The sequence below is a fragment of the Acipenser ruthenus genome, chromosome 10 (genome assembly GCF_902713425.1).
Source record: "Acipenser ruthenus chromosome 10, fAciRut3.2 maternal haplotype, whole genome shotgun sequence".
In the NCBI taxonomy this organism is placed as follows: Eukaryota; Metazoa; Chordata; class Actinopteri; order Acipenseriformes; family Acipenseridae; genus Acipenser; species Acipenser ruthenus.
In genome coordinates, this window is record NC_081198.1 from 13,288,928 (window position 1) to 13,316,005 (window position 27,078).

Here is a 27,078-nt window from a genome sequence, read left to right on the forward strand (position 1 = left end):
AGACAGGTTCTTGCTGTCTCTGAACTACCTTGCGAGGTGGTTCAGAGCCGTCATTAAATATGTTGGCTCTGAGCCGCTTCAGGCAATTCACACAGCCCAACATGCTGGTGCAATGCTGGCTTTGAGCCGTAATAACTTGTCTGCGTCAGAAGGGCTCAAGTTAAAGAATTCAAATTTAGTGTTAATAAATCAACATGGATTACTATGAAGATCTACTGAGATGGGCCATTTATATCAGGAAATTAACTGTTAAGACTTTGAGTGGATATTAATTTCAGAGTTTGAGTGGCCAGTAAGCTTTATTTTGGTGTGAATCTACTTCAGGGTCAGAACTTCTCTATATAGCAACTCATGAACGCGGAATCTTAGAAGGGGTAAGAACACATATAATGGCAGTTATCAATCAGCACAAAATCAGCCTGTAAATACTAGATGACATTTTGTTTAACATCCGTGTCTTTTGTATTGAACACTCATGAGATAACTCTCTCCACCGTAGAGATAGGGGAGACTTAGTCACACAGATACTTGCAGATCTGCACAGCCAAGCATTTGTAACGGCCAGCCAAATGTTGTCTAAAGCAGCTCAAGCAAGCTGGCCGCACAGATCTTTCAGCAGGTCTGAATTGCACTTATCGAATTGCATTTATCTTTTCTGCGAGTGAAAAAGCAACTCCGATGATGTTTACTAACATAGCACACACGTGACAAACACAAGGTGTGTAGCAAGCTAGTCGTTTTGCTCACTGCTACAGGTGATGTCAAGCAGACTGCAGCCGAAACCAGCCAGCACAGCTTGCTCGGGGAAACTGCTAGTCCGCAATCTTTACTAGGGCTGAGGCAGTCTCAATTCGAACCGTTTGATCTCTGACTGGTAACTATGGAAACAAACATGACTGATTTCAAAATTGCTTTTAGAGCCAGGTGGCTTAACCCCTTAAGATACACAAGGAATTAAGCTGTTGTTCAAATGGTTTACTCTGAAAATACATTACAGTGACTCAAGTATCACGAGGAAACTGTCAATTTGGATGACCAGATGCAACCTGTCAGTAAATGGTTACATCCGGTTATGTGCACCTCATTGCAAAAAAGTTACCATCGTGTTTTTTTTTTTTTGTTTTTTTTTTTAAATGGGACACATGTCCCTTGTACCTTAAAGGGTTAAGAAAATCTTACCTGCAAAGACCTAGACTGATGTTAATTATTAAAACAGGTATGTATTTATTGTATGCATTAAAAGTTGATGCATCATTTCAACGTATAATTTAAAAATGTGTGCAGTGGTACCTTACTTTAAAATAGAGGAGAAAAACAAGAAATGGCTATTTTGTAACCTTGGTTTATTTATGTATTTTTAAATAAATGTAATAATGATATTATTCAAAGCATTTATGAGCCCCCTACTGAATGCCCAACAGCTGGTTATTATAACTGTGAATTAAGTATGCAGTACAATAATTAACATGGAAAATAAGTACCATGTAGGCATTGTACTACAGCAAGCTGTGCTTCTTTAATTTAGAACAAATCCCCTGGCATTGCAGAATGTCAGAATCTGACACTTACATTTCTGCACACCAACTAGACATCAAACCGTTCCAATTTATGTCAAATGCGCTTTCCCTAACACTCCAATTTATGTTGACAGTCGTCAAAAGAATACTTGCTTGGCACATTCCAGTAACCTTCCTAAAACAAATGTCATCATCAATACTACAGCACATCAAACAAGCTAGGGAGAAACTTCAAAAAGGGTATTAATGCAAGAAGGAGGAAAATAAAATCAGCAAGGTCATGGTTTAATCTCTGTTGGCTGAATTCTGCAGCATATTTAGTCTTATTAGAGGTTGAGAAACGGTAAGAGTCAAGACTACATTTCCTTCAGACACACATTTTCTAAAAGCATCTCAGATGAAAGGCTAACATGAATCTCTTGTTGGCAGTTTCCATATGACCTGTCAAAGAACTTCACAAAGACGGTGCGTTGTACTGCGCCAATAAAGTTATTTAAAAACTATAGTCCTTGTGGTTCTGCATGCAAACTCCAGCAGCAGAACCACCTTGGACATAATTGGAACCTTTCATCTCAACACCCTTTATCACAATAGAAAAAGTGTCTCATGGCAAGACAACCTCAACCTACATCTGTCAATTTCTTCATACGAGTCCCACAAAGTACTGAAATTGGTCAGGCCAAGGTTATGGGACAGAATGCAGTCAAGCAGCGGTTGGGTATTACCAAGATGATCAAAACAATCAACTTAGTTTGTGTGGTTAATCTCACATGAAAAGGAGATAAGAAAATACTTCCCCTGTGTAGGTGTCTATTCTCCAATCAAAAGATCTGTTAAATGGTTTAGATTGTTATACTAGTGGGGTCTAGTGTATGAAATAGTCTCCTGTGTTTGCATTGTTGATTTTATGTATTAGTTGTGTTTTTGTGTTAAAAACCCCAAGCACTCCCTCCTCCTCCTCAGAGTCTCTTAAATGGTTACATTTTCTTGGCGGGAAGGAGCCCTGCTGTAAAAACCCGAAGCGGGAGTATTCACGCTTGCTGATTCCCCAGTTGCGGTAGGGAGAGGTACTGCTGGACTGTGCTACCGCTGAAGTGTACTACACAGAGGGCCCTAGTCACAGGGACATGCCCTGTAGTGCTGACTACAATCACTGTATTATTTTTGTTTCATTCTGTTAATAAACAGCACTATTAGTTTCAGTTAAACTGGCCGAGTGCATTACTTCACTCCACTGAATAAGGACGGCCTTTGGTCTCCAGCCACCCTCCCACGATCTGTGTGACCTGCCCGGGGTATGCCAGTGAGTAAGCCGACCAAGATGGACGGGCAGGTGGTAACAATATTTAGTAACACATTCTAGTGAAAGCAGAATTGAATCAAATAATGGCTGCAGCACAAAGCATTTACTGTGGACACAATCCTTAAGCCTGTCTCTCAGTGAATCAAACAAATCACTATTGCATATGGCTCCTAACCTAACACCTTGAACCCTTATTGGAGTGGCTTAATCATACAAAATTAAACATCTCAGAAATCTATATATCACAATTTTAACAAAATAAAAAGGTTTGTGCTTCATATTGAAACCAGCTATGAACTGAAACATACTGAACACCTAGGAAACATGTTTCATTTTTCAGCAGGCCTCATTAATAACATTACAAACATCTGAAAAGACAACAAAACACTACACAATATTTCTGTTTAACAAGTTTAAAGAACTGCATGTTTTATCAGGTAGCACTTGTAAATTGAATACACTTTTATGAAAACTGGGGAAAACATGAATTGCAAGTTTCCTGTGCAAAACTGTTATTAAATGAAGTGATGATCCAGTCCAATACCAATGTTCAATTAGCATTTCAACATATGCTAAATCAGTCTCGAAGTAAGGAACACTTTGATTAATAGGCATTGGATCAGAAGAATATAGTAAAATCTTGGACAGAAAAACTAGTGAGTGCAATTCCAGACAACTGTTGATTATGAAGCAATTTCCTTAAGTGGCCACTGCTTCTTCATCTCATTGTGGCTGTTCTGAACACCATCAACAGCCAATACATAATTAACCAACTGTTAAATTTATATTTTTTCACCAACAAAACTAGTTTTGCCATTTGCTCCTTTGGTGTAGGTTTTGTTTTAATTGCATATGCAAAACACATTTAGCTTAAAATACACACAAACAGATATTTGCTCGTTTACTTGCAAAAATCTGTACTACTACAGCAAGACAGGCTATACGGTTCTAAACGGTTAATGCTTTACAAAGCAGACAAATCAATAGCAGCTTTTATCTATGTGATCAGCACAAGACAGCTGTGCTATTTGTGTCCAGACCAATCAGTTTCACACAAACAGAGGTAAACTGTATTACAGTGCTAGACAGACGGAGTGAAGTTTACATATCATTTATTACAAAGTTAAAAGAAAGCCAGTTGTCTGCAACAGTGATAGAGCTGTGTTGCTCTAGTATCTGGAATAAATAGGCATATTCTTATTTCGGGTGCATATCTTTGTGTTCACAACGATACATTATACATACTGCGATACGATACGTATCCATAACAATAAATAACACATGAAAAATAGTGTCTTTGTTATTGTGTAACTTGCAAAATAAATTCTAAATGGCATCTACTGCTGAAATACTCCAACTAGCTTAATACAGCTTTATCACTTACAAAGTGAATATGTATAGGTATGAACATTTAACAAAACAGAGCTAGCCTTCAATTTGTTTAACATTTCTATTACATCGATTCATTTCTTGAGGCTCATCTATGCAATTTGCACGTGACCACAGCGGCTTTGCTTGGGGCCTGGAAAACATTACATTAAGAAACATTGCACAGCCATCTTTGATGGGAGATATTTTGTTTACAATTTGAGGAGAGATACTTAAAATAATTAATGCTAAAATTGTATAAACAAATCTAAATGAATTATTCAAAATAAATGGGGTAATTAAATAAAATGAAGGCAAGATCTATTTTGTTAAACTTCCACATCTATAAATATTCACTTTAAAAGATATTCCACTTTGAAACATTTCCATTGCATACAACGGTCTTCATTCTTGACAATCAGGGAATCAAAATAATAAGTATGCAGTTTAAAGTGGCAGTGAACAATCAAGAACGTCCCTGAAGGTAACCACAAAGCATATGTAAGCCAGAAGTAGAGATGCGTTAATTGCATCTCCTAATGCTGCAGTAAGCTATCAACTTATAAAATAATATGTTTATAAGTTGTCTCAATTTGATATGCATCGGTCATACAATTTAGACTATGATTAATATGAATTGTTGGTATACTGATATTTTGTTGTTTAATCTTAAATGACTCATACTAATGTCATAACTGTAATCAGGTGTTGTGGTAGAATACAATTTGATAAATGCTGAATTACTGTTTAACATACTTTTAGTTGTACTATGAGTTACATATCAGTTTGAACAAAAAAGTATCTGAAGGGAATAATAATTACAGAAAATAATTAATCATATTAATAAAAATCCAACAAAGGGAGTGCAAGAGAAAGAGCCTCTGTACAGTTCTAAACATAGAATGCTTGTCATCAACATTCTGAGGGAGCGACCTACACTCTCAGTGAAATTAGAAGTGTAGTTCAGCAGGTAATAGGTTCCAATGGGATTGTTTGAGAGACCCAAGTAATATCTGCCCCTGGATATAAAGTACAACTTGCTCCTACTGCACTTTACTTTTCAATAAACTGCATAGCCTACATTAACATAAATGTATTGAACTCTGCGATCATACTAAAACAATGCTTAGCATTGCAATCTATTGGTTACAGCAAAAGGCAAAGGATTATGGGTTCAAAATCCCAACTAGGGATGGACAGTTATCACATTACTCCCAGCTCCTCTTTAATGAATCGGAAAAATTATCTCGGAATTACCTTTCCACTGCTTTGTAAAATTGTTGTCCTTGTTCGCCATACTCTCTCCCTGCTGACAATGTCTCGAGTCGTGTCCACCTCAGCATCCACAAAACTTCTCTGTTTCAGTGCAGTAATGTCATCGTCCAAGTCAGTTTTGATTGTTGACCTTTTCTTGGCCATAATCTTGGCTTTGATGGCAGCAATCTTTTCAACAGACATGGCTTCTGACAAAGATCTTTTTAAAAATAAAGATTAAAAAAGTGTATTTTATTCTGTAACCGGTAGTGTAAAAAAAAAACAAAGACCACACATTTTCAGAGACATCCCTGGCTGTGAAAATGCAGATTTCAAATTGTAAATTAATACTGATTTGGATTTTACAGTCAAGTTTATTTTTAGCAAACATCCAAAATAATATTGGGGCATTATGATTAATTAAAATGCTCAACAACAGCCAGCGATTAATTGTCATTTAGTTGCCATGCACTTGGTAATCTGTATTGTTTGCGGTTACAAACATTAAAAAAGCATCTTGTGCCATCTTGTGGGCAAAACCGAAAGTACAGGCTTCTTCCAAAAGAAGATGACATTTACCAAGACTAATTATCCATTTAGCCTGTTTTTTTTTTTTTTTCTTAATCACATGATTTTTATGTAACTATCAGTTGATCACTTACAAAATAGTTTATAGGAATTATTGGACTCAATGTAAGTTTTTGGCAACATAGAAGATTAAGATTTACTTGATACAAAGTAAAAAACAAATTATTATACAATAAAATTTAGAAATAACTTGGGTGCAAATTTGTCACTATGGCGCCAGATTCAGGCGCCAGGATACCTCATATAGTGCCAGCAACGTTAAATTCTGTTGCGAGTAGACATGTTTTTTATATATATATATATATATATATATATATATATATATATATATATATATATATATATATATGAGCATTTATTTATTCCTTAGCAACCATAAATGATGATCGTTTTCCCATTGGGTCTGGACTACGCACATGACCCACCCACACTCTTCCACACACAGAAGAAAAGGCTTGTGTCATGGTAGAAGTTGTGAGGGGGGCTTATTTAAGGCGGGGTTTGATAGTTTAACACCAGTAGGCTCTCTGGTATACAAGTGAAATAAAACACAACTTTTAGAGATTGTATTTCAAGTGGTTGCGTTTCAGTAACCTTAGCATAATAACTTATTTTCAATGACCTAAGAATCAATGATTATATTCCTCAATATTAAAACACTAGTTTTATTATTGTACCACAATCGCACGTCCAGGGTCTAAACCAATGAGGCTTGATTGTGGAAGTCAAGTTATTCATTGATATGGTCAAATTAAAACAAAAAAAAAAGCAATTGACATTCTAGTCTACTGTGCTCCTTCCATTTCAACACCAGGCAAGTCTTGCTACATTTGCTCCATATCAACTAGCCTGTTGTCCTAATACAAGACAGCATAGGGTGACAGCTGTACATTAGGACACCAAATGGTAAAAACTGTACTTTGAGTATATAAAATACAACAGAACATTGCCATCTTTACAATCTCAATTACTAAAACTAACTAAAACAATCAATGGTCCTAAATTGAGTGTTTAATAGTTATGGATAATCTCTAAAGTTAAACATACATGTTCAAAATCAGCTCTTACCTAATCTGATCTGTTTGCACAATGCCTTCCTTGTGCCCTTCCAAACGAGCCGCCAACCGTTCCTTGTCAAGACGCACTCGTTCTTCATCCTTATGGAAAAGAAACGGTTACAATGAATTTGCCTGGGAGTTTCCAAACCAAGGGCTTGTTTTGTGAAAATTAATCCAGCCCCCTGCCTTCTCAGGTAAATAATATTCATTTTTCAAAGCACAGGAGACTACCGTATTCCTTCAAATTTAAGATGCAGCCCAAATTTCCCACCCTTAATTTGAAAAAATAAATCTGAAATAAAGCTGTCCTAAAATACAGGGGTCTGATCAGCATTTCTGATCAAATGGGCCACCCTAATGTAATTAACTTCTTTATGAAGATGCTTCCTACACAGTGTAAAACAAAAAAAGGTATTTTATAAAAAAAGAAATTACATTGTTTTTACCTCTATCCTTGGCTTTTTTGCCTCTGATGATGCGTCGTCTGCTGCTCTTTTAACTGTATATAAAAAAAGAGACACATACATACATTCATAAATACTTTTATAGGCTTCAGATAATACACATTATTGATTGGCAAACCAACTTAATACAGCAAGATCAGAATTTCAATGAGTAACCTTGGAAAACATGTTATTTTTATTTTAAAGCTAGCTTGTTTTCAGAGGGACCCAGGAAACAAAAAGTATGCATATATACATTTAACATCAATTCTCAAACCCACACTGAATGCTAATTTATTAAACTTTGCAGAAGCACTTAAACAAGTTATTTATAATCAGCAATTTTTGAACCAATTTTTTTTAAACAAAATAAAAATGTCATATGAATGTTTTATGAACATCTTACCTGAAGTTGCAATCTATTTATATATCGGCGAGTATCTTTTTAAATGGAAATACAAGTTAAACCTGTTGCTACATGGTCTAGATTAGACTGAAAAACTGGCTTAAATTAAAGAGTAAGTAGCAGGGTTATGAAAAATATAGCATTACACACCCCCAGGTGTTGCTACAACTGTTTCAATTTCGTACCTGCAATTTTTCTTTTCATTGTTAACATTCTGACAACTTTAAAGTCTGTTTGAAAGATCTTTAAAAATGTCCACTCTAGTGCGCCGATTGTAAAGGTTATTGCCCACATTGTCAAACAGGTAACACATCAATAACGATCCACGATGTGGTACGGAACAGAAAAGCCATTGATTTAGGGACAGATCTCAAACCCCGGTGCACTAGAGCTGGCATTTTGAAAAGAGCTTTGAAAAACTGACTTTAAAATTATAAAGTGTAAAAAGTTGTCAGGATGTTAACAATAAAGAGAAATTACAGGTGCATTCTTTAAACAGTTGTAGCAACACGTGGGGGCGTATTCTATATTTTTCAGAACCCCATTACTTAGTTGCTGCTGGTACGTTGAATTTGAAAAAGCCTTTTGACACCTTGTGGGCTAAATTGGTATGCTGGTCTTTTTTCAAGACTCATTTTGAGGTTTAAACCTCAATTAACCCAGTTTAAGCAGTATGTTGCAATTGACCCAAAAATTGAAAACATCCCAGGGGCATAATGTATAGAGAATAGCATCTCTGGTCATATGGTATTACTGATATGGCCAGAGGTTACACAGTGTGCAAGTGCAACTGTTAACTTGTTTTGGACATCACCCTAATGGGATTGAACTGAGAAATCATTGAGCTGTGTAAAACTATTAAAGACCATAACTCAAAGTCGTATGGCCTCAATATGGCAGCCATATTAGGCAATGTCAAGTTCACCAACACATTTAGCATACCATGTTAGCCTGTAAATTTGAACTCAAAATTGTGTCTGAGCTATTAGGCTTTGAAACTATGCTGCAATAGTGTCAATGACCATCATTTGGCTACAAACATACCAGCCAACACTTAGGCAAACATATATATATATCTCCCACACACACAATATGCTGTGATCAGCAACACTAGCTGTAAAACACAGATACTCCGAGCAGTGTGAGGTGCTCCGACAGCAGTGCCACATTTCCACTGCTAGTTATCTTTTTTACTGAAATATTGCCTGAAAATTAGGTTAATACTAATCAGAGTCATGACCCCAACCATTACAGCTGCGACCCCATTTGGGGTCCCGACCCACAGTTTGGGAAACCCCTGGCCTAAAGTATCTTCTAACAAAGCAGAATTCATTTACTAAGACATACCTTGTGTCGGTCTTTGCAAACCAATCTCAATAGGCGCGCTTCTGTCAATACTTGCAGATGTAGCTAAAAAATGAAAAGTAAAGAATTAATACAAGAGAGGCTAAATTACTGAAATCTTTTCTTAATGACTTAATTTTAAAAAAATATTTTGCAAGTATCACTACTAGCAAGACAAATGTTTTGTCCTACACAGTCTGTGGTTTCTTTTTCAGAGTAGCCACTACAAGTTATGCTTTGAAAGTTCTGTCTGCTTGCATATTTATAAGCATACAGTATAGCTTATAAGGTGATGCTGAATATGCTGTATTAGAATTGCAAAGAATGCCTATTATTATGCTAAAGATTTAGACCAAGATCATTCATACTTACAACTTTCACCATTTAGATAGGCCAGCAAATCTTTTCTGTCAGGTCTTCTCACCACAGGAATGTTCTCTGTCTAAACATGTAGAATACATACTGTCAATTTGAATGTGTAATTAAACTGTGCACTAACACTGCAGCACAAAGAAGACTGATGACACTTACTGCCGCCCTCCGCACATAGGAAGGGTGAGGGAGATGCACATTGTTCAGCAGGAACAAGATGGAATCCAATGTGTAGTATTCTTTGGGTTGACCCTCCTTCCCTGTCCTGCAAAAGTATTGCAGTGCGAATATATTAGGTAACAAAGAAAAAAAGGTGTTGGGGAAAGTTCAACAGTTAAGATTATGATATGTACTGCACTATGTTTACCGTGTGCTCAATGAATAAATTCGTTGAGAAAATAAAACAAAAAGTCAATAGGAAGCTAGTTACCCATGCAACTCCAGCTACCATAAACCAAATAATTACAGTAAATGAAAATACAAGTAGTGCAATATCAGGGACGTAATGCTGTAAAGAAACAAAAAACAACTGCTGGCATGATCAGGTCTTACTGCATAATCTACTTTAAAAGTTGAAGTTCTAAATTGTCAACAGCACATCCGATTACCTCCATGCTTACTCCAGCACAACTGCAAAACATATTTCCATTCCTGATCAAACACATTTAGAAAAAAATAGAACCATTAGAAACTGGCTCTTTCACTATATCAGTAGTGACAACTAGTAAATGTGTAATCCAAGACGTTTGGTTGAAATACCGACATGGTTTTCCCGATCCCTTAAAATTGAGTATGTCAACAACTCCTCCGACAGTACAGTGCAGTGGAGGAAAAAGTTTCCTGCTACTGCTAAAGATTAATAATAAAGCAATCGCTTACCCCCAAATGACATAGTTCGTTTTCACATTTTTGGGCCAGGAGAATTCGCCGAAGATAACTTCATCTCCCTTGGCGACGATTTCTTTTTTCTGGATGTTGTACTGACGCAGGACACTCAACACGTCCGCCATCTTCACTCGCTCTCTACTGAGTGTAAATTTCAAGCCCCCAGGAAAAAAAAGAAATCGACTACTAGTATTTGTGCACGGCGTGCCTGTCCGATCAGAGCGCCTGATCAAAAATCCATATATATATATATATATATATATATATATATATATATATATATATATATATATATATATATCAAATAAACCCCGCAGGTATATAGTGTAGAGTACGTGTTTGGTTAATATGTGCTACTGAAATACACATGTGCATGTTGCAAGTTTTTTTTTTTTTTTGTTTGTTTTTACATTCCCGCTGGTGCAGCTGTAATATTTGGGACTGACATCTATTCGCTGTATCATGTAACCCCACATTTGCACTGCCGCATTGAGTAATTTTCAGCGACAGGGAATGGTTTATTAAATTAAGGCTTAGAGGTCCACGTTGTTTTATTATTTGTTTTATTGTAAAAGGAACAACTATTACTGTACATCATGAACAACAAATGTAGTGTCTGTAGCTTCAGCACGTGCGCTCTTCCTAATAATAAACAACAAACGAGTCTGTGCTATCGACATACTTCGTACAGTAAAGAAGAATACTGGAAAATACTACAGTTGGTAAACAACTCTGGTAAAAATAGGGGAAATGTATCCCATGGGTTTGAAAGGCTTGTTTTTCAGGCAGTTCATGAGGCAACTTTTGTATGTTTGGGGTCGACGGCTTAGACAACATTTAAGTGCAGTTCAGCACGTGTTTCCGGTTTGTGTTTTCAAACCTCGGTTACTGTTGCTGAGATTGTTGGCTACCTGTTTTTATAATGTTCGCCTGTAGATCTGTCATTAGTAACACAAGGGGTTTGTTTAACAGGTTAAGTAATCGAATTTACAAATCCAGGTAATGTTGCTGTTAACATGGCTCGTCGTTTTTTTTTTTTTTTTTTTTTAATACAATGTTAATTGCATTTGCAGAATAATTGTATTAGTGGATATTTTGAAGTTACTAATAGGCTTTGGACTGTGTGTGTCCGGCAGATGCCCTTTATTTCTCGGTCTGATTAAATCTGTGTACCCTACGTCCGTACCATGTACGTTCATTTTTAATTTAGCTGTGAAGGTCACTAGGGGAATATTAATTTTCTATTCAATACATTACACATACACTCACTAAATTCACGACGTTGACGTCATACTAGCTTTTCCAAAGCGGATTCTTTAAATAAACAATACGAACAATATATTTAAAAGAGCTTGGAAGTTGGAGACCATGTTAAACTGCTGTCACTCAGATAATGTGCTGAAACTGACTTTAACTTAAGAGTGTTCTTAGCTTTATCAAACTCCTTTAACTTACTTAATATGACCATGAGGCAAAGCTTAACGTGTTAAGTAACATTTCTTGAAGAAGCTTGTTTGCGAGGTATGTGTTGGTTCCTATGGTCAGAGATTAGAGATTTAACTTGTTCTAATATAAGCAGTGGATGGCGAAGCTGAAAGTAATGGATTGCAGCTGGACCGTTGTTTTTATTTCTCTTCACTGTATTAAAGCCAGTACACCTACGCTGACAAGCCCTCAGCAGCTGTGTCAACTGTTAAAAGATGATGCATTGATATACATTGCATGGGGGAAGGTATTGTTTCAGTCTGAAACGTATTACTAGTTACAACTGTATAACCACAGTGGGTTATCAGAACTATTGAAAGCTGTCGGAATCCGTAAATTGATATTTTGTTCCAATTTAGTGCATATTATTGAAATATACCAAAAGATTATCTGGCGATATTTTCTTTTCCTTTCTTTACAGGATGGGAAACTTTACATCCAGTCCATCAGGTTCCTTCTCCAATACAGCATCTGCCAGCTTTGTTCAGGTATGTTTACATCAGTCAAAAACAGAAACAACTGGAATTACTATTTGACGTCAAACAATGTTGTTCCATGCTGGACATTTTCCCATTTTTTTATAAACAAGGAGGATTGGTGTAGGTATATGTATTGTGGAAAAAATATTTTCAAACAAAATTTCAGTTGAGATTTAATGTTGTTTTCACATGTCCTGGGTAGGCCAGTAATCAACAACAGGATCACTGACTTAAATGATTGATTCATTTCAGTCACCAAATCCCTGCTTGCACCACCTAGTGCTGCAAGTTGCTGTGTAAATAAAGGCGATTCTAGTATTCTGTAATTTGTTAGATTTCTCAATTTCTAGTTTATGTGAGGGTGTGGTGGTATTTGAAATGTAATGTTTCCTTTTTTTCAGGAAGTGGTTTCACGTAACTGCATTGTGATATTCTCCAAAACCACATGCCCTTCTTGTCGATTGGCTAAAAACGTGTTTAACGAAATCGGCACCCCGTATAAGGTAATCGAATTAGATCAGCATGAAGGAGGAAAACAACTTCAGGACACTTTGGGTGAAATGACCGGGGCGAAGACGGTGAGGTTCATTTAACACCAACTTGGCCCGGTTTCTATAATGCAAGTTCAAATATAAAAGCTAATTTTCTCAGAGAAACAAAACTACTTTATTTGAATGATATTTCCAAGAAGCAACTTACATTAGTGTTCTGAGTAATTACTAATTACTATATTCATTTGATACCCAGTATTCAGACTGGTATTGTGGATTATAAAGTTGTGTACTGTATGAACTCTTTTTACTGGATTTGCTTGTCATTTAGGTGGGTACATAATTTACTAAATTGCAATCGAAAACACACACAAACAGTTCTATATCAGTGCTAATCTAAATTATGTGTATTTTTTGTTTGCCTAGGTTCCAAGAGTGTTTGTAAATGGTACATGTATTGGCGGCGGTTCAGAAACAAAAGAACTTCATCAAAGAGGCAAGCTGTTGCCATTGGTAGAGCAGTGTGCCCCGTGCTGTGAGGGAAGTGGAATGGACGACTCAAGTGGGGCTCAGCCTGCCTCCTATAACTTATAATGGGCCCTGGAAATATAATCTCTTTGGACTGGCAATGAGCAGAGCTTCTGTATTATTCATACTGGTACAAGCAGGCTGCATGTGTTTGTACTGTATTTGTTTGTTTTTAAATTATCAGACATCTTATTTCCAACCAGTTTAGTTGAGAATTTTAGTGATTATGTAGAGTGAAGAATTTGGTGACTGTCATGTTGTGGCATTCAACCCAGATAAATCATGCCTATGCATGATCATGCCTGATTCACTACTGCTCTGACATCTGAGCCATCTTTAAAGTAGAGCTTGAAGGCCATTCCATAATCCATCTACCACTTTAAGTTACTGTAACAATGATTACAGTTAAATTAAATTAGCGCAGCTGCTATTGCTTATATATATATATATATATATATATATATATATATATATATATATATATATATATACATGTGTGTATATATGTATATCTACAGTGCCTTGCAAAAGTATTCAGACCCCTGACCAATTCTCTCATATTACTGAATTACAAATGGTACATTGAAATTTCGTTCTGTTTGATATTTTATTTTAAAACACTGAAACTCAAAATCAATTATTGTAAGGTGACATTGGTTTTATGTTGGGAAATATTTTTAAGAAAAATAAAAAACTGAAATATCTTGCTTGCATAAGTATTCAACCCCCACACATTAATATTTGGTAGAGCCATCTTTCGCTGCAATAACAGCTTTAAGTCTTTTGGGGTAAGTATGTACCAGCTTTGCACACAGTGTCGGAGTGTTTTTGGCCCATTGTTCTTGGCAGATTTGCTTCAGGTTGTTCAGACGACGCTTGTGGACCGCAATTTTCAAATAGTGCCACAGATTCTCAATGGGATTGAGATCAGGACTTTGACTGGGCCAGTGTAGGACATTCATCTTTTTGTTCTTGAGCCACTCCAATGTTGCTTTGGCCTTGTGCTTGGGATCATTGTCCTGCTGAAAGGTGAATTTCCTCCCAAGCTTCAGTTTTTTAGCGGACTGAAGCAGGTTCTCTTGCAGTATTTCCCTGTATTTTGCTCCATCCATTCTTCCTTCAGTTTTAACAAGATGCCCAGTCTCTGCTGATGAGAAGCATCCCCACAGCATGATACTGCCAACACCATACTTCACTGTAGGGATGGTGTGTCTTGAGGCATGGGCAGTGTTAGGTTTGCGCCACACATAGCGCTTTGAGTTTTGGCCAAAAAGCTCTATCTTGGTCTCATCTGACCACAAAACCTTTTCCCACATCGCAGCTGGGTCACTCTCATGCTTTCTGGCAAACTCCAGACGTGCTTTCAGATGGTACTTTTTGAGTAACGGCTTCTTTCTTGCTACCCCCCCATACAGGCCAGTGTTATGCAGAGCTCTTGATATGGTTGACTGGTGCACCATTACTCCACTCCCAGCCACTGAACTCTGTAGCTCCTTCAAAGTGATTGTTGGCCTCTCTGTGGCTTCTCTCACAAGTCTCCTTCTTGTTTGAGCGCTGAGTTTTGAGGGACGGCCTTTTCTTGGCAGTGCCTGGGTGGTGTGATGCCACTTCCACTTCCTGATTATTGATCCAACAGTGCTCACTGGGATACCCAAACACTTGGATATTATTTTGTACCCTTTCCCTAATCTATGCATTTGTATTACTTTATCTCTAACTTCTGTAGAATGCTCTTTGGCCTTCATTTTCCTTCATATTCACAGCCTGACCAATGATCCTTCAACAGTGGGGTTTTTATCCAGAAAATGTGACAGCAACTTTAATGGTTCACAGGTGGAGGCCAATGGTAAGGTAATTGTGTCTTCGTTAGGGCAATTTCTTTCATCTGGGGTTGAATACTTATGCAAGCAAGATATTTGAGTTTTTTATTTTTCTTAAAAATATTTCCCAACATAAAACCAATGTCACCTTACAATAATTGATTTTGAGTTTCAGTGTTTTAAAATAAAATATCAAACAGAACGAAATTTCAGTGTACCATTTGTAATTCAGTAATATGAGAGAATTGGTCAGGGGTCTGAATACTTTTGCAAGGCACAATATATATATATATATATATATATATATATATATATATACAATGTGCATTACAGTTCATTTGTAAATGAAAACAGAGAAACAGCGACATGGGAAAGTATGTATCTTGGAAGACTAAAAATAAATGTAAGGACTGGTTGGTGCCATGAATATTTTTAGAAACTTAATGTGTCTTTTTTTTTTTTTTTTATAAAATGCAAAGGAAGAAATTGAATACATGAAAAAAATAGAAACCAAAATACAGCTTATGGCTTACCTGTTCTGTATTCTATATAATGTGATATTGTTTGTTTTTGTGCCTCAAATATAATTTCTGTTTCATTGGTGTGTGTCTTTCACCACTTTTTTCTGTGCAATTATTGCAAAATGAAACAGAGTTTGCTTAAATATGTGGACTTTACTTACTTTGAAATGTACTGTGTGCTAAGACAAGTTTGTGGTTTTAAAATTCTAATATAAATACATTATTTTGTAATTACTTTTCATAGACACAAGTAACTTACTTGCTCTTTAAATCGCAACGCCTAAAATAATAAAAAAATGAACAAAGTTATACACTTATTTTGAATTTTGGGTCCCTATTAAGGCACATATTTAGGCCCAGGATATGCAGGATTTTAGACCCCTGCAAAACCCTGGAATTCGTTTTCGGTGGGGGGTATTGCCACTTACACCAGCGCTGGGGGAGGACCCCCATACCCGCCTGCCTTCTACTTGGGATTTCTAGCCTCCTACTTTAAATGAAAATGAAAAGACTGCCTTTATAACTGAATTATTATTTTATCAAAAATGATCACCAAGAGAGATGTTAAATGGGGTTTTACATTAATGGAAGTTTCTTGATAAAACAAGGAAATATACATTTCCTGTGAGTTTAACTAAATTGTGCTCCAACATAGAACAAACAATACTGTTATAAGTTGTGTGTAAAATAACATTTTAGAAACTAATTATATTTACATATTAGGCAAAATATAGAAAACAACAGTGCTGCCTCTGTCACTATATATATATATATATATATATATATATATATATATATATATATATATATATATATAAAATGGTGTACTGACTCGTAAAAGCAGGTAACAGCTTAGTTCAGGTGGCTGTAAGATCAAAACAGTCTAATGGAAATCGTTAACCTGAAATGTTCATGTCCTAAATATATGATCACACAGAAAATCACTATGAGTTTTAGGGAAATTGGTTGTGGAGAATATCAGATGTCTAAAGTAAATCAAAGTAATGCATTTGCTACATTCTCTTTGTTACATGTGTGATTATTTTCCTAAAATGTTATTTGCTAGTCAACCTAATTGGGCCCCAGTGTCTAAGAATTGTATAATTTACATTTAATAACCTAAATACTTTACCAACAAATGCCCCCAAAAGCTTTATATAAAGTGTGTTAATGCATGTACCCAGTAGTTTCTCTCGTTACTTATGTGCTTGTCCCTGACTTGTGTTGATAAACTCCTTTACAAAAATTAAATGGTTTTAACTTGTTTTAAAATGTCCCTTTCAGTTTGTTTCAAGTCCCTTTTACAACTTGTTTTGTAATCCCCATGTTCTCATTTACTTCCTACTTTGCAAATTCACTATTAACATTGCACCCTCAAACCCTTTTAACATGCTTTACAATCTCTATTAATGTACTTACTGTGTAATTACTGCTATAAAACTGAATTTATTAAAGGAAATGCTACAAGGTGGGATGTTTTATTCTCCTGCAATGCACTGTGTAAGCAGCACCTACATATTATTGCACCTTCTCATTTACAGTAATTTACCTATTGTGCAATGGCCCCTTGGTCTTAATTGGTATCTAGTATTTTAGATGTACAAAAGGCTCAATCAGAGGTCTTGAGTTCTTAGCCATCACATTTATACTTAGTACACAATCAGCTACAGTATTTTTTTGTCTGCTCTTCTACCTCTGTAGGCATATACTGTACACACTATTTATAAAATGTAACTTGAGATCTATAGCTACCTTAATCTAAGTAACCATGCTTCATTTACCAAAATTTTCTACAAAACAGAACTGTAAGCACCCATCTTGCAAGAAAGCCTTATACTTTAATGTTCCCCTCAAAACTTATCAAGATTAACTGTTTTCTTCCAAAAACCATAACAGTTTATGAAACAACCCTTAAAATCACTTCACAGTTGACTGGTCTTTAATATTTCTGAATCAGGTTTTACTTTCTAGGGGGTACATGTTGTACATTATTTATTAACTGTTTATTAGTATAAATATATTTAGACCAAAAACCATATTTTAAAGTTACATTAGTGCTATAGAAGTGTGCTTAATCCTAAAGTTTACATTCAATTAATGTTACCTGCATTTTAATATAATAAAATGTTAAAAAACAAACTAAGCATTTACAAAATGCACGCAGCTAGTATCTTTCATTTGTCCTTTTCTTAAGATCAATGTAACCTTGTTTCTTTCCAAACTCTTGTCTAATTCCTCAAGCACGTCTAACTTTGTCTAAAATGTACAGACGTGCTCAAATTTGTTGGTACCCTTACAGCTCATTGAAATAATGCTTCATTCCTCCTGAAAAGTGATGAAATTAAAAGCTATTTTATCATGTATACTTGCATGCCTTTGGTATGTCATAGAATAAAGCAAAGAAGCTGTGAAAAGAGATGAATTATTGCTTATTCTACAAAGATATTCTAAAATGGCCTGGACACATTTGTTGGTACCCCTTAGAAAAGATAATAAATAATTGGATTATAGTGATATTTTTTAACTAATTAGTTTCTTTAATTAGTATCACACGTCTCCAATCTTGTAATCAGTCATTCAGCCTATTTAAATGGAGAAAAGTAGTCACTGTGCTGTTTGGTATCATTGTGTGCACCACACTGAACATGGACCAGAGAAAGCAAAGGAGAGAGTTGTCTGAGGACATCAGAAAGAAAATAAAAGACAAGCATGGTAAAGGTAAAGGCTACAAGACCATCTCCAAGCAGCTTGATGTTCCTGTGACAACAGTTGCAAATATTATTAAGAAGTTTAAGGTCCATGGAACTGTAGCCAACCTCCCTGGTCGCAAGAGGAAAATCAACCCCAGATTGAACAGAAGGATAGTGCGAATGGTAGAAAAAGAACCAAGGATAACTGCCAAAGAGATATAAGCTGAACTCCAAGGTGAAGGTACATCAGTTTCTGATCGCACCATCCGTCACTTTTTGAGCGAAAGTGGACTCCATGGAAGAAGACCCAGGAGGACTCCACTTTTGACAGAAAAACATAAAAAAGCCAGACTGGAATTTGCTAAAATGCATATTGACAAGCCACAATGCTTCTGGAAGAATGTCCTTTGGACAGATGAGTCAAACTGGAGCTTTTTGGCAAGTCACATCAGCTCTATGTTCACAGACGAAAAAATGAAGCTTCCAAAGAAAAGAACACCATACCTACAGTGAAACATGGAGGAGGCTCGGTAATGTTTTGGGGCTAATTTGCTGCGCCTGACACAGGGTGCCTTGAATCTGTGCAGGGCACAATTAAATCTCAAGACTCAAATCATTCTGGAGCGAAACGTACTGCCCAGTGTCAGAAAGCTCTGTCTCAGTCGCAGGTCATGGGTCCTCCAACAGGATAATGACCCAAAACACGCAGCTAAAAGCACCCAAGAATGGATATGAACAAAACATCGGACTATTCTGAAGTGGCCTTCTATGAGTCCTGATCTGAATCCTATCGAACATCTATGGAAAGAGCTGAAACTTGCAGTCTGGAGAAGGCACCCATCAAACCTGAGACAGCTGGAGCAGTTTGCTCAGGAAGAGTGGGCCAAACTACCTGTTAACAGGTGCAGAAGTCTCATTGAGAGCTACAGAAAACGTTTGATTGCAGTGATTGCCTCTAAAGGTTGTGCAACAAAATATTAGGTTAGCAGTCCCATCATTTTTGTCCATGCCATTTTCGTTTGTTTTATTATTTAGAATATTATGTTGAATAAAAAATCAAAAGCAAAGTCTGATTTCTATTAAATATGGAATAAACAATGGTGGATGCCAATTACTTTTGTCAGTTTCAAGTTATTTCAGAGAAAATTGTGCATTCTTCGTTTTTTGTGGAGGGGTACCAACAAATTTGAGCACGTCTGTATATTACCAGGGGCTCCCAAGTGGCACATCCAGTAAAGGCGCTCCACGTGGAGTGCAGGTTGCGCCCTATAGTCTGGATGTTGCCAGTTCGAGTCAGGCTATTCCTTTGCCAACCGAAGACAGGAGCTCCCAAGCGCCGTCCGGGGGGAGGAAGAGCTAGGTCGGCCAGGGTGTCCTCGGCTCACCGTGCACCAGCGACCCCTGTGGTCTGGCCAGGCGCCTGCGGGCTTGCCTGCAAGCTGCCCAGGGCTGCGTTGTCCTCCAACGCTGTAGCTCTGGGTGGCTGCATGGTGAGTCTGCAGTGTGTAAAGAAACGGGCGGCTGACGGCACACGCTTCGGAGGACAGAGTGTGTTCGTCTTCGCCCCTCCCGAGTCAACGCAGGGGTGGTAGCGGTGGGCCAAGCCTAAAAATAATTGGACATTACTAAATTGGTATATTACCTAAATGATCCCATAAAAGAGAAAAATCTAAAATAAAAACAATACAATAAATAGCATGCACTGCTTCAAAACTATAAAACGTGGCTTATGAGCAATTTACTCATATAGTTACTGTATATAAAACTGTATGCATTAGCAATATAATGTATTCTTAGTTAATAAGATTTTGTTAATGTCTCATGACTTGTATGATAATCTTATACCATAATTCAAAATCATAACAAAATGTGCTGAAGAACAATTCTTGCTAAACCTATGCTGCACCTTGCCCTGTACACTGAACCTTTAATGGGTATTTAGTTTCAGTAGTTCTAAAATGTGTGTGCTTAAATTATTTTCATGTTCAGTTTGACTTTCATTGTATTATTAAATCAATGGTGTTGTCTAGTCTGCTGGACACAACAACTGGACAAATGAAATTGCCTCTCTAATGATTTTTATACATCATGCAGCAAAGGGGTTAAACCTTAATGGTTAGTTTAGTGTTGGGCTGGTATATCAGTACATGCTGATGTCTCCTCAAAATGCATTTCTACTTTCCATTGATATTGCAGCTGTGTGCAATTTGCTATTCTTCATTGTGGTTCAGTTTGTGTGGTTCATTTAAATCATATCCATAACAAAATTCTGGATGACTTCCAACGCTCCTGAGTCAAAGCCACAGATATCCAGCATCCCTCGGTCCTGAGGGTCTGCGATGGTGAAGCCATCTGAAGTCATCCCACAGACAATTAACTTTGAGAAAATTCCCATTTTCTAGAAACAAAAAGGTTTAAACAAAACAGGAACTGAGTGATGCTTTAAACAATAAATTACTGGCTAGATTTGTGCTGCACAAGGTGTTTTGGTGCATATACAAGTGGAAAACTGCAATTAAAGGATGATACTGATCTTACTCAATCAGCCTCCTTTTGAAATAAGTTACAATAAAATGTACTTTTAGGTTTTTATCTTATCACATTGCTTGTATCCTGTGATGTCAGCAAACTTTACATGCAGTACAGACTTATCAGGACAGACTGAAGCATTATAACATAGCTTTCAAATCAAGACTGGTAATTATTTTAATGCAGTGTAAAATAAATAGTCATCAACTTACATTTCTGTATTTCCTCAGTGCTTCTGCTGGGTGAATGTCCCCAAGCCAGGTCTCATTGTCAGTGAAAACAATAAAAACATCAGCAACAGTGTTGGTCTCCAGGGCCCACAGCATGGGAAGGGCACAGTCAGTGGCCCCCATAGTAATCTAAATTAGGTAGATAAGTAAACCAACTAAACAAAACATCAAACTATTTTTGCAAGTATTTTATACATATATTAATAACCCACTTTAATAAAACAGATTTCACTAGATGGTCCATACCTTTTCAAATTCTTTCACAACTTGTGCAAGAGTCATGTCTGCAGTGACTGGACAAGGGACCATGGAGTGTGAAAAAACCCCAATGTGTGAGTCCTTCTCTGTGCGTGCAAAAACCTGAGTAAAAATAAATAAATAAATAAATTAACAAACTCTTTCCTACAGTATCTTATCAACTGTTCGTGAACAGCTAGTAACTTAATTCACCTCCATATTCTACAACTACCTCAAACAAGACCTGATGGGAGGCCAGATTGTAGCTGCAGCAAGAAAAAGTGCCAGTTAATCAAACTATGAGACAATTTCACCACCCATTCATATTGTTTATATGGTATTCCGACTAATTTAAGCAAATTGCCCATACAGGTAGGTGTGTCTTTTAGTCAAAGCAGAGGGACTTCCTTTCACTTTCCAACAATTATAATCAATTAAAGTGTATTTATAGGTGAGGGAGTGCCCAGATGGCAATTTAATAGGGTAGCACTACTGGCTGTTTACAGGCTTAAAGGGGAACTGTACTCAAAATAACAAGGCTATCTAAATGCTCTGTATACATAACAAATGCGTCTCGCTGCGCCAGTTTTGTTAAAAAGCCAAGCGTTTGGCCAGTATTTCAATTTTTTGTCAGCTTTCTGGGTCAGCTGGAAATGCAGGCCGCCGCCATACTGGAACCTTTCTGGCACCGCTGTTACGTCATATCGTTGACAGCCACCCACACCAGTGAACACCGGCAGGGTGAATAATGTCAGAATGCAAAGCGTTCGGGTATAAAAATAACAAAAGGAAAAACAGTAACAAAAAGTAATTTTGTGTGCCTAAGCCTTTAAACCAGGGGTGGGCAATTCCGGTCCTGGAGGGCCGGTGTCCCTCCTGGCTTTTGTTCCAACGGTGCTCTAAATTACTTAATTACACTAATAATTGGTAATAATTGGTCCTATTAAGTAATTTAGGGCACAGTAAGAACAAAAGCCAGGAGGGACACCGGCCCTCCAGGACCGGAATTGCCCACCCCTGCTGTAAACCAACAAAGGGCGGCCATAACAAAACAATGGCTAAATAATATAGGAATGGGACATTCGCTCAATAGAATACTATGTGTGACTACAGAGCGAGTCAACGCCAGGACGTCGCGCGATGGAAGAGAGCTCCAATACATTCAATGTTCATTTGTTTTAATGCTTTTTATACAATATACTGCTCAAGGAGAGGATGAAAATGTGTCAAAAGCTTAAGTTTATGTTTTCTATTGAAATGGTTATAAATTCATTTGCAGGATAAGGCGTCAAATGGAAGGCTGCATATTTCTAAATTAATATTAAAAGGTCCCATTTTGTCAGGTGTATGTCATATACAAACTAAAAGCTATAACCTATACAAGTCTTCTGTCTTGTTAATTGGTATTGGCTTACCATAGTCATAACTGCAGCCGCCGTGGCGGCAGTAACAGAACTCCCTAAAACAGGGCTGTTCATTGAGTCACTGACATCAACAGCCAAGACCAACCGCTTCTCTGTGGGCTCCACATTCTGAGGAAAAGAGTGATTGTCATTAACCCTGTACTCTAATTATCATCACTTAGTCTCATCAAGAAATGCAGATTTCAACATAACAACCCCTAGGCTATATTATTATTTATTATTTATTTCTTAGCAGACGCCCCGGGCGACTTACAATTGTTATAAGATATCACATTATTTTTACATACAATTACCCATTTATACAGTTGGGTTTTTAAAATATAGTTTAAATAGCACCCCTCACTCCCCTGTTCCAACCTTGAAACTTGTGTAGAATGCACTGTCCAGTGCCTCAAGGATGTCTTTATCTGGGTTCCATGTCAGCTTGCCTTGGTTTCCACTGCCTTTTTTGTAGGTCTCTAAAGCCATTAAGACATTGAAAGGATGAATTTGTGCCTGGAAAATAAACATGAAGCGGTTTAAATCTCTTTCTAACCTATTTGGCATGCCAGTAGACGTGCACATCTCAAAATCAGGTCTAACTAACTGGCAGCTTTTGTAAGTCTCAAAATGAGCCAGGAATTGAATGAGTTAACTTTCAGTCCCTCCTCATCTATGCAATCACATACAAAGAGATGGTACCAGTTCTGACCTTCTTTAAAATGTTTTCATTCTGGAGTTTCTCACACACCATGGCAACTTCTCCTGTTGTTAGAACCATGTCTGCCGTCATCTTTCCTAGATTTCTCATCATCGCAATTAGCGGCATTTCCTTCAGCAAAGTCTTCCACACCTATAAAGTATAGTATTTTTAAAATACTAGAAGTAGAAATGATAAATAAAATATGATGAGGGGAAAAAAGTAGAAATATGAAATATACCTCAGTTACTAAAATTAATACTCCATTACAGTACAACATACCTCTTTAGATTTTAGGTGGCTGGTGAGTAACTGTTCTCTGACCAGCTTGTGTTCCTCTATCAAATGAATTACTTCTAACTCATCAGTGGTGTGTTTCACTTTGTCCACAGCTTCCAAGTATTGCAGAACCTTTCGGATGCAGTCTGAATTCTCCTTCTCGTTATACACTGTCTGGACCGCCTTCCAACCTTTTGTAATGTATTTAGCGACCACTGCAAGCCCTTAACACAACATAAATGATTATTAATTAAATTGTGCAGATAGTCGGGTTCAAAGGATATGCCTAATTCCAATTAATACCACATGCCTGTTTAACCCTTTTTAATCCTTCTGTTTTTCTGAAACACCACTGTCCAACTGTAGAACCTATCAGGAGGAGGTTTCCCTTTTAATTCACCAGAATTAATATATATTTAGAAACTTATGATAATAAACTGCCTTGGCAGCTGCTAAATATTTAGCAGACTAAATGTTTGGATAAAAAAAAAAAACATGGTTGCAACACTTTATTAATTCTGTGCATTTATTGAATTATAAAATTGAAAAACCTGCACAATTTCTATGGGGGTAGAACATTGCTATGGAGTTGGTGTGTCACTTATATAATTTGTCTTTTTTAGGATAGACAATGTTTGAGCCCCCTAAACGTTAGCCAAAGATCTGTGTGGTATGCCTTGGTTAAAGTTATGTTTTACAAGCTTTACAACTTCCTGTATGAAAATCATATTTAAACAAAAACTATAAAACATATACACAGTCCCAATACAATTTTTTGCTCTTTACCTTCATTTGCAGGTTTCATGTGTGACAGTCTCAGGAGATCCTTGTGCGACCAGCCATTCCTTTGCTTATATTTTGTGACAGCCATTGCCAAATACATGGCATCTTTCTCATTATACCAGTCTGCCACTGCTTTCCTCAGGGCTCGGCCCCACATACCACACTTCATGCCTTCCTTGAGGTCCTTTTTAAACTGGATGAAAGTAAACAGGTGGGTGGGAAGCTGACAAACCTCCCCCACGGCTTTGAAGGCGGCCTGCTTGGTTTTGATATCCGAGTGCTGCGAGCAAACGGCAAGAGCAAACAGGGCAGGGTTTGCTCTTGCTGCTCTCCCTTCAAGACTAAATGTTTTGATTTCTTGAACCACTTCGACACCCCTGCCATCCTCTATCAGTCTCATTAAAACCAATGCATTTTCCAATGTCAGCTGCTGCTCTTTGATGTAATATGTCCCACCTTCTGAGCCATAGCACAAAAAGCGACGCAGGCGTGTCATGTCATTCACCTCCCAGGTAAATCCACCTGCAGAGTTTAGGACCTGTTGCTCATTCAGGGGCAGTGACTGGGGAACTGTTTCTCCTGTGGCCTCCATTTGCTCAACTTCTTCCACCTATCAAAACAATACATTACAGTATTACTGTGCCACACTGGAAATTAGATGTTACGAGAGCATTATCTTGGAGGGAAAAAGTGTGCCAGACAGACCTCCACTATCTATTTTTTTTTTATATAACTAAAATGTTACAACTAATAACAAGTAATTTAGAAGTCTAATTTAGAAGATAAGAAAAAAAGATGAATCCATTGATATATCTGGACTATTGTTCTTTATAATAATTGTCTCTCCATATAACATTTACAGTCTATATCAGTACAATAATATTTAAACCAAGATAAATGCATTTAGACACAATCATTTGGCGGATTTTCTTTTTACATATGTATCCAAACAATCTAGAAACAGATATTAATACGAGAATTAAACAACCACTTTAGCTAAACGCAACGCATTGTGTAACCAAGGAAAAATGTGGTGTCTGTTTATGAACAAATCCGTTACTCAGCAGCACTCACTGCTCTCGACTACTACACTCCCATCCTTTGACAATGCAATAGCCCAACACTGCGTACATCAGTAAACACGTAAGACCCCTCATACGTCCTTTGTTGTACCACAACAAAGATGTAATGTAGTATTTAATGAACCATTCACCTGTTCAATCGACCTATTAGTGTATATGTGCCACTGAAATGTAAAAACACGGTTACTTACCTCCATATTGTTCAGAATCGATGCTGTGTATGTTCACTGTGGTAATATGTATATATTTGTTTCTTATTGGCCTCCGATTAAAAAAAAACAAGCCGTTGTGAAGCTATTAAGTATCAACGAAAAATAAGGCTCAACAGACAAATCTGCGCATGTGCAATTTCTTCTAATTTGACGCGTTGTCTGTAAGGACCACCAACGTCGACCCATGGTCTCAGTGTCCTTTGTAAATTCCGTCTCCCCACGTGATTGAATTTTTTATAAGTAAAACGACAGTCCAAAAACGGCAGAATAGTGTACATTTCTGGAAGCTTTTTTTTAAAATCAGATCTATGCCATGGTTAATCTAGCATCCTTGTACGTGTTACACAAATATTTCAGTGTTACATATTTATGGTAAAGCTATAACTAAACTAAGGTTTAACATATTTATGGCAGCATAGGTTTCACTACCACAACTTCATTTGACACAATTAAATACATAAAATAAGTTGGTTATTTGTTTATCTGCACTGTTCATCTTACATTAAACATTATTTAACGTTATATTCTAATTAGAATAAGAACTGCCAGTGCAAAGCAAGTGCTTATTCGTCTAAATCCGAACAGTCTAATTAATCTGTTCCTCTCCGTTTTTGCATAATCATTGTATTCTAGTTTAACTATAGGGTCGTGTTTCTGCTTTGTTTTTAAATGCACATAATAAGTTAGGTAGGATCCATTTTTTTAAATATAGGTCTATTGCTTTGACAAATTAACATTAACAATAATCCAACAAATGAGGGGTCTATAAAATAAACAGTCACCTAAGTTAATTGTGAGGGTCTGGAACCAACTCCCCAGTAATGTTGTTGAAGCTGACACCCTGCGATCCTTCAAGAAGCTGCTTGATGAGATTCTGGGATCAATAAGCTACTAACAACCAAACGAGCAAGATGGGCTGAATGACCTCCTCTCGTTTGTAAACTTTCTTATGTTCTTATGTTCTTAAAAAAAAAAAAAAAAAAAAAACTGCAACAGGTATATAAAAGCAATCGCTTGGTAAATAAATCTTAATAATTAAAAATGTCATGTTGTTTTAGGCTTTTTATTGTT

The 27,078-nt window shown here is 36.9% G+C and overlaps 3 protein-coding genes across 6 annotated transcripts in view; 1 reads left to right on the forward strand and 2 right to left on the reverse strand.

The window, feature by feature from the left end:
- LOC117408151 (parafibromin) overlaps nt 1–10,692 on the reverse strand; it is a 90,780-nt gene extending 80,088 nt beyond the window's left edge. The window contains exons 1-7 of the mRNA XM_034013160.3: nt 10,533–10,692; nt 9,813–9,918; nt 9,654–9,723; nt 9,285–9,347; nt 7,535–7,587; nt 7,099–7,187; nt 5,446–5,662 (exon numbers count right to left, since the gene is read on the reverse strand). Coding sequence (XP_033869051.1) covers nt 5,446–5,662; nt 7,099–7,187; nt 7,535–7,587; nt 9,285–9,347; nt 9,654–9,723; nt 9,813–9,918; nt 10,533–10,663 — 729 coding nt within the window. The 5' untranslated portion in view covers nt 10,664–10,692. The remainder of the gene's footprint in view (nt 1–5,445; nt 5,663–7,098; nt 7,188–7,534; nt 7,588–9,284; nt 9,348–9,653; nt 9,724–9,812; nt 9,919–10,532) is intronic.
- A 676-nt stretch (nt 10,693–11,368) lies between these two features.
- LOC117414012 (uncharacterized) lies at nt 11,369–14,231 on the forward strand. 2 transcript variants are annotated; one of them, XM_034023602.3, is made up of 4 exons: nt 11,369–11,537; nt 12,445–12,511; nt 12,904–13,005; nt 13,420–14,231. In XM_034023602.3, the coding sequence occupies exons 1-4, from the start codon at nt 11,461–11,463 to the stop codon at nt 13,585–13,587; spliced, it is 414 nt and encodes a 137-aa protein (XP_033879493.1). In that variant the 5' UTR covers nt 11,369–11,460; the 3' UTR covers nt 13,588–14,231. The 2 variants fall into 2 exon arrangements, with proteins under 2 accessions (XP_033879493.1, XP_033879484.1); XM_034023593.3 differs by having other exon boundaries at nt 11,375–11,537; nt 12,904–13,080; nt 13,420–14,010.
- A 3,552-nt stretch (nt 14,232–17,783) lies between these two features.
- Nucleotides 17,784–26,196, reverse strand: LOC117413258 (RNA-binding protein RO60-like). 3 transcript variants are annotated; one of them, XM_059031817.1, is made up of 9 exons: nt 25,987–26,196; nt 24,717–25,323; nt 23,934–24,154; nt 23,703–23,804; nt 23,330–23,467; nt 22,964–23,080; nt 21,558–21,671; nt 21,294–21,440; nt 17,784–20,950 (listed from the first exon to the last, which is right to left on the reverse strand). In XM_059031817.1, exons 1-9 carry the CDS (start codon nt 25,990–25,992, stop codon nt 20,798–20,800), a joined length of 1,605 nt encoding a protein of 534 aa, XP_058887800.1. In that variant the 5' UTR covers nt 25,993–26,196; the 3' UTR covers nt 17,784–20,797. The 3 variants fall into 3 exon arrangements, with proteins under 3 accessions (XP_058887800.1, XP_033878059.2, XP_058887801.1); XM_034022168.3 differs by having other exon boundaries at nt 23,664–23,804; XM_059031818.1 differs by lacking the exons at nt 24,717–25,323; nt 25,987–26,196 and having other exon boundaries at nt 23,664–23,830; nt 23,934–24,038.
- Nucleotides 26,197–27,078: the final 882 nt, after the last annotated feature.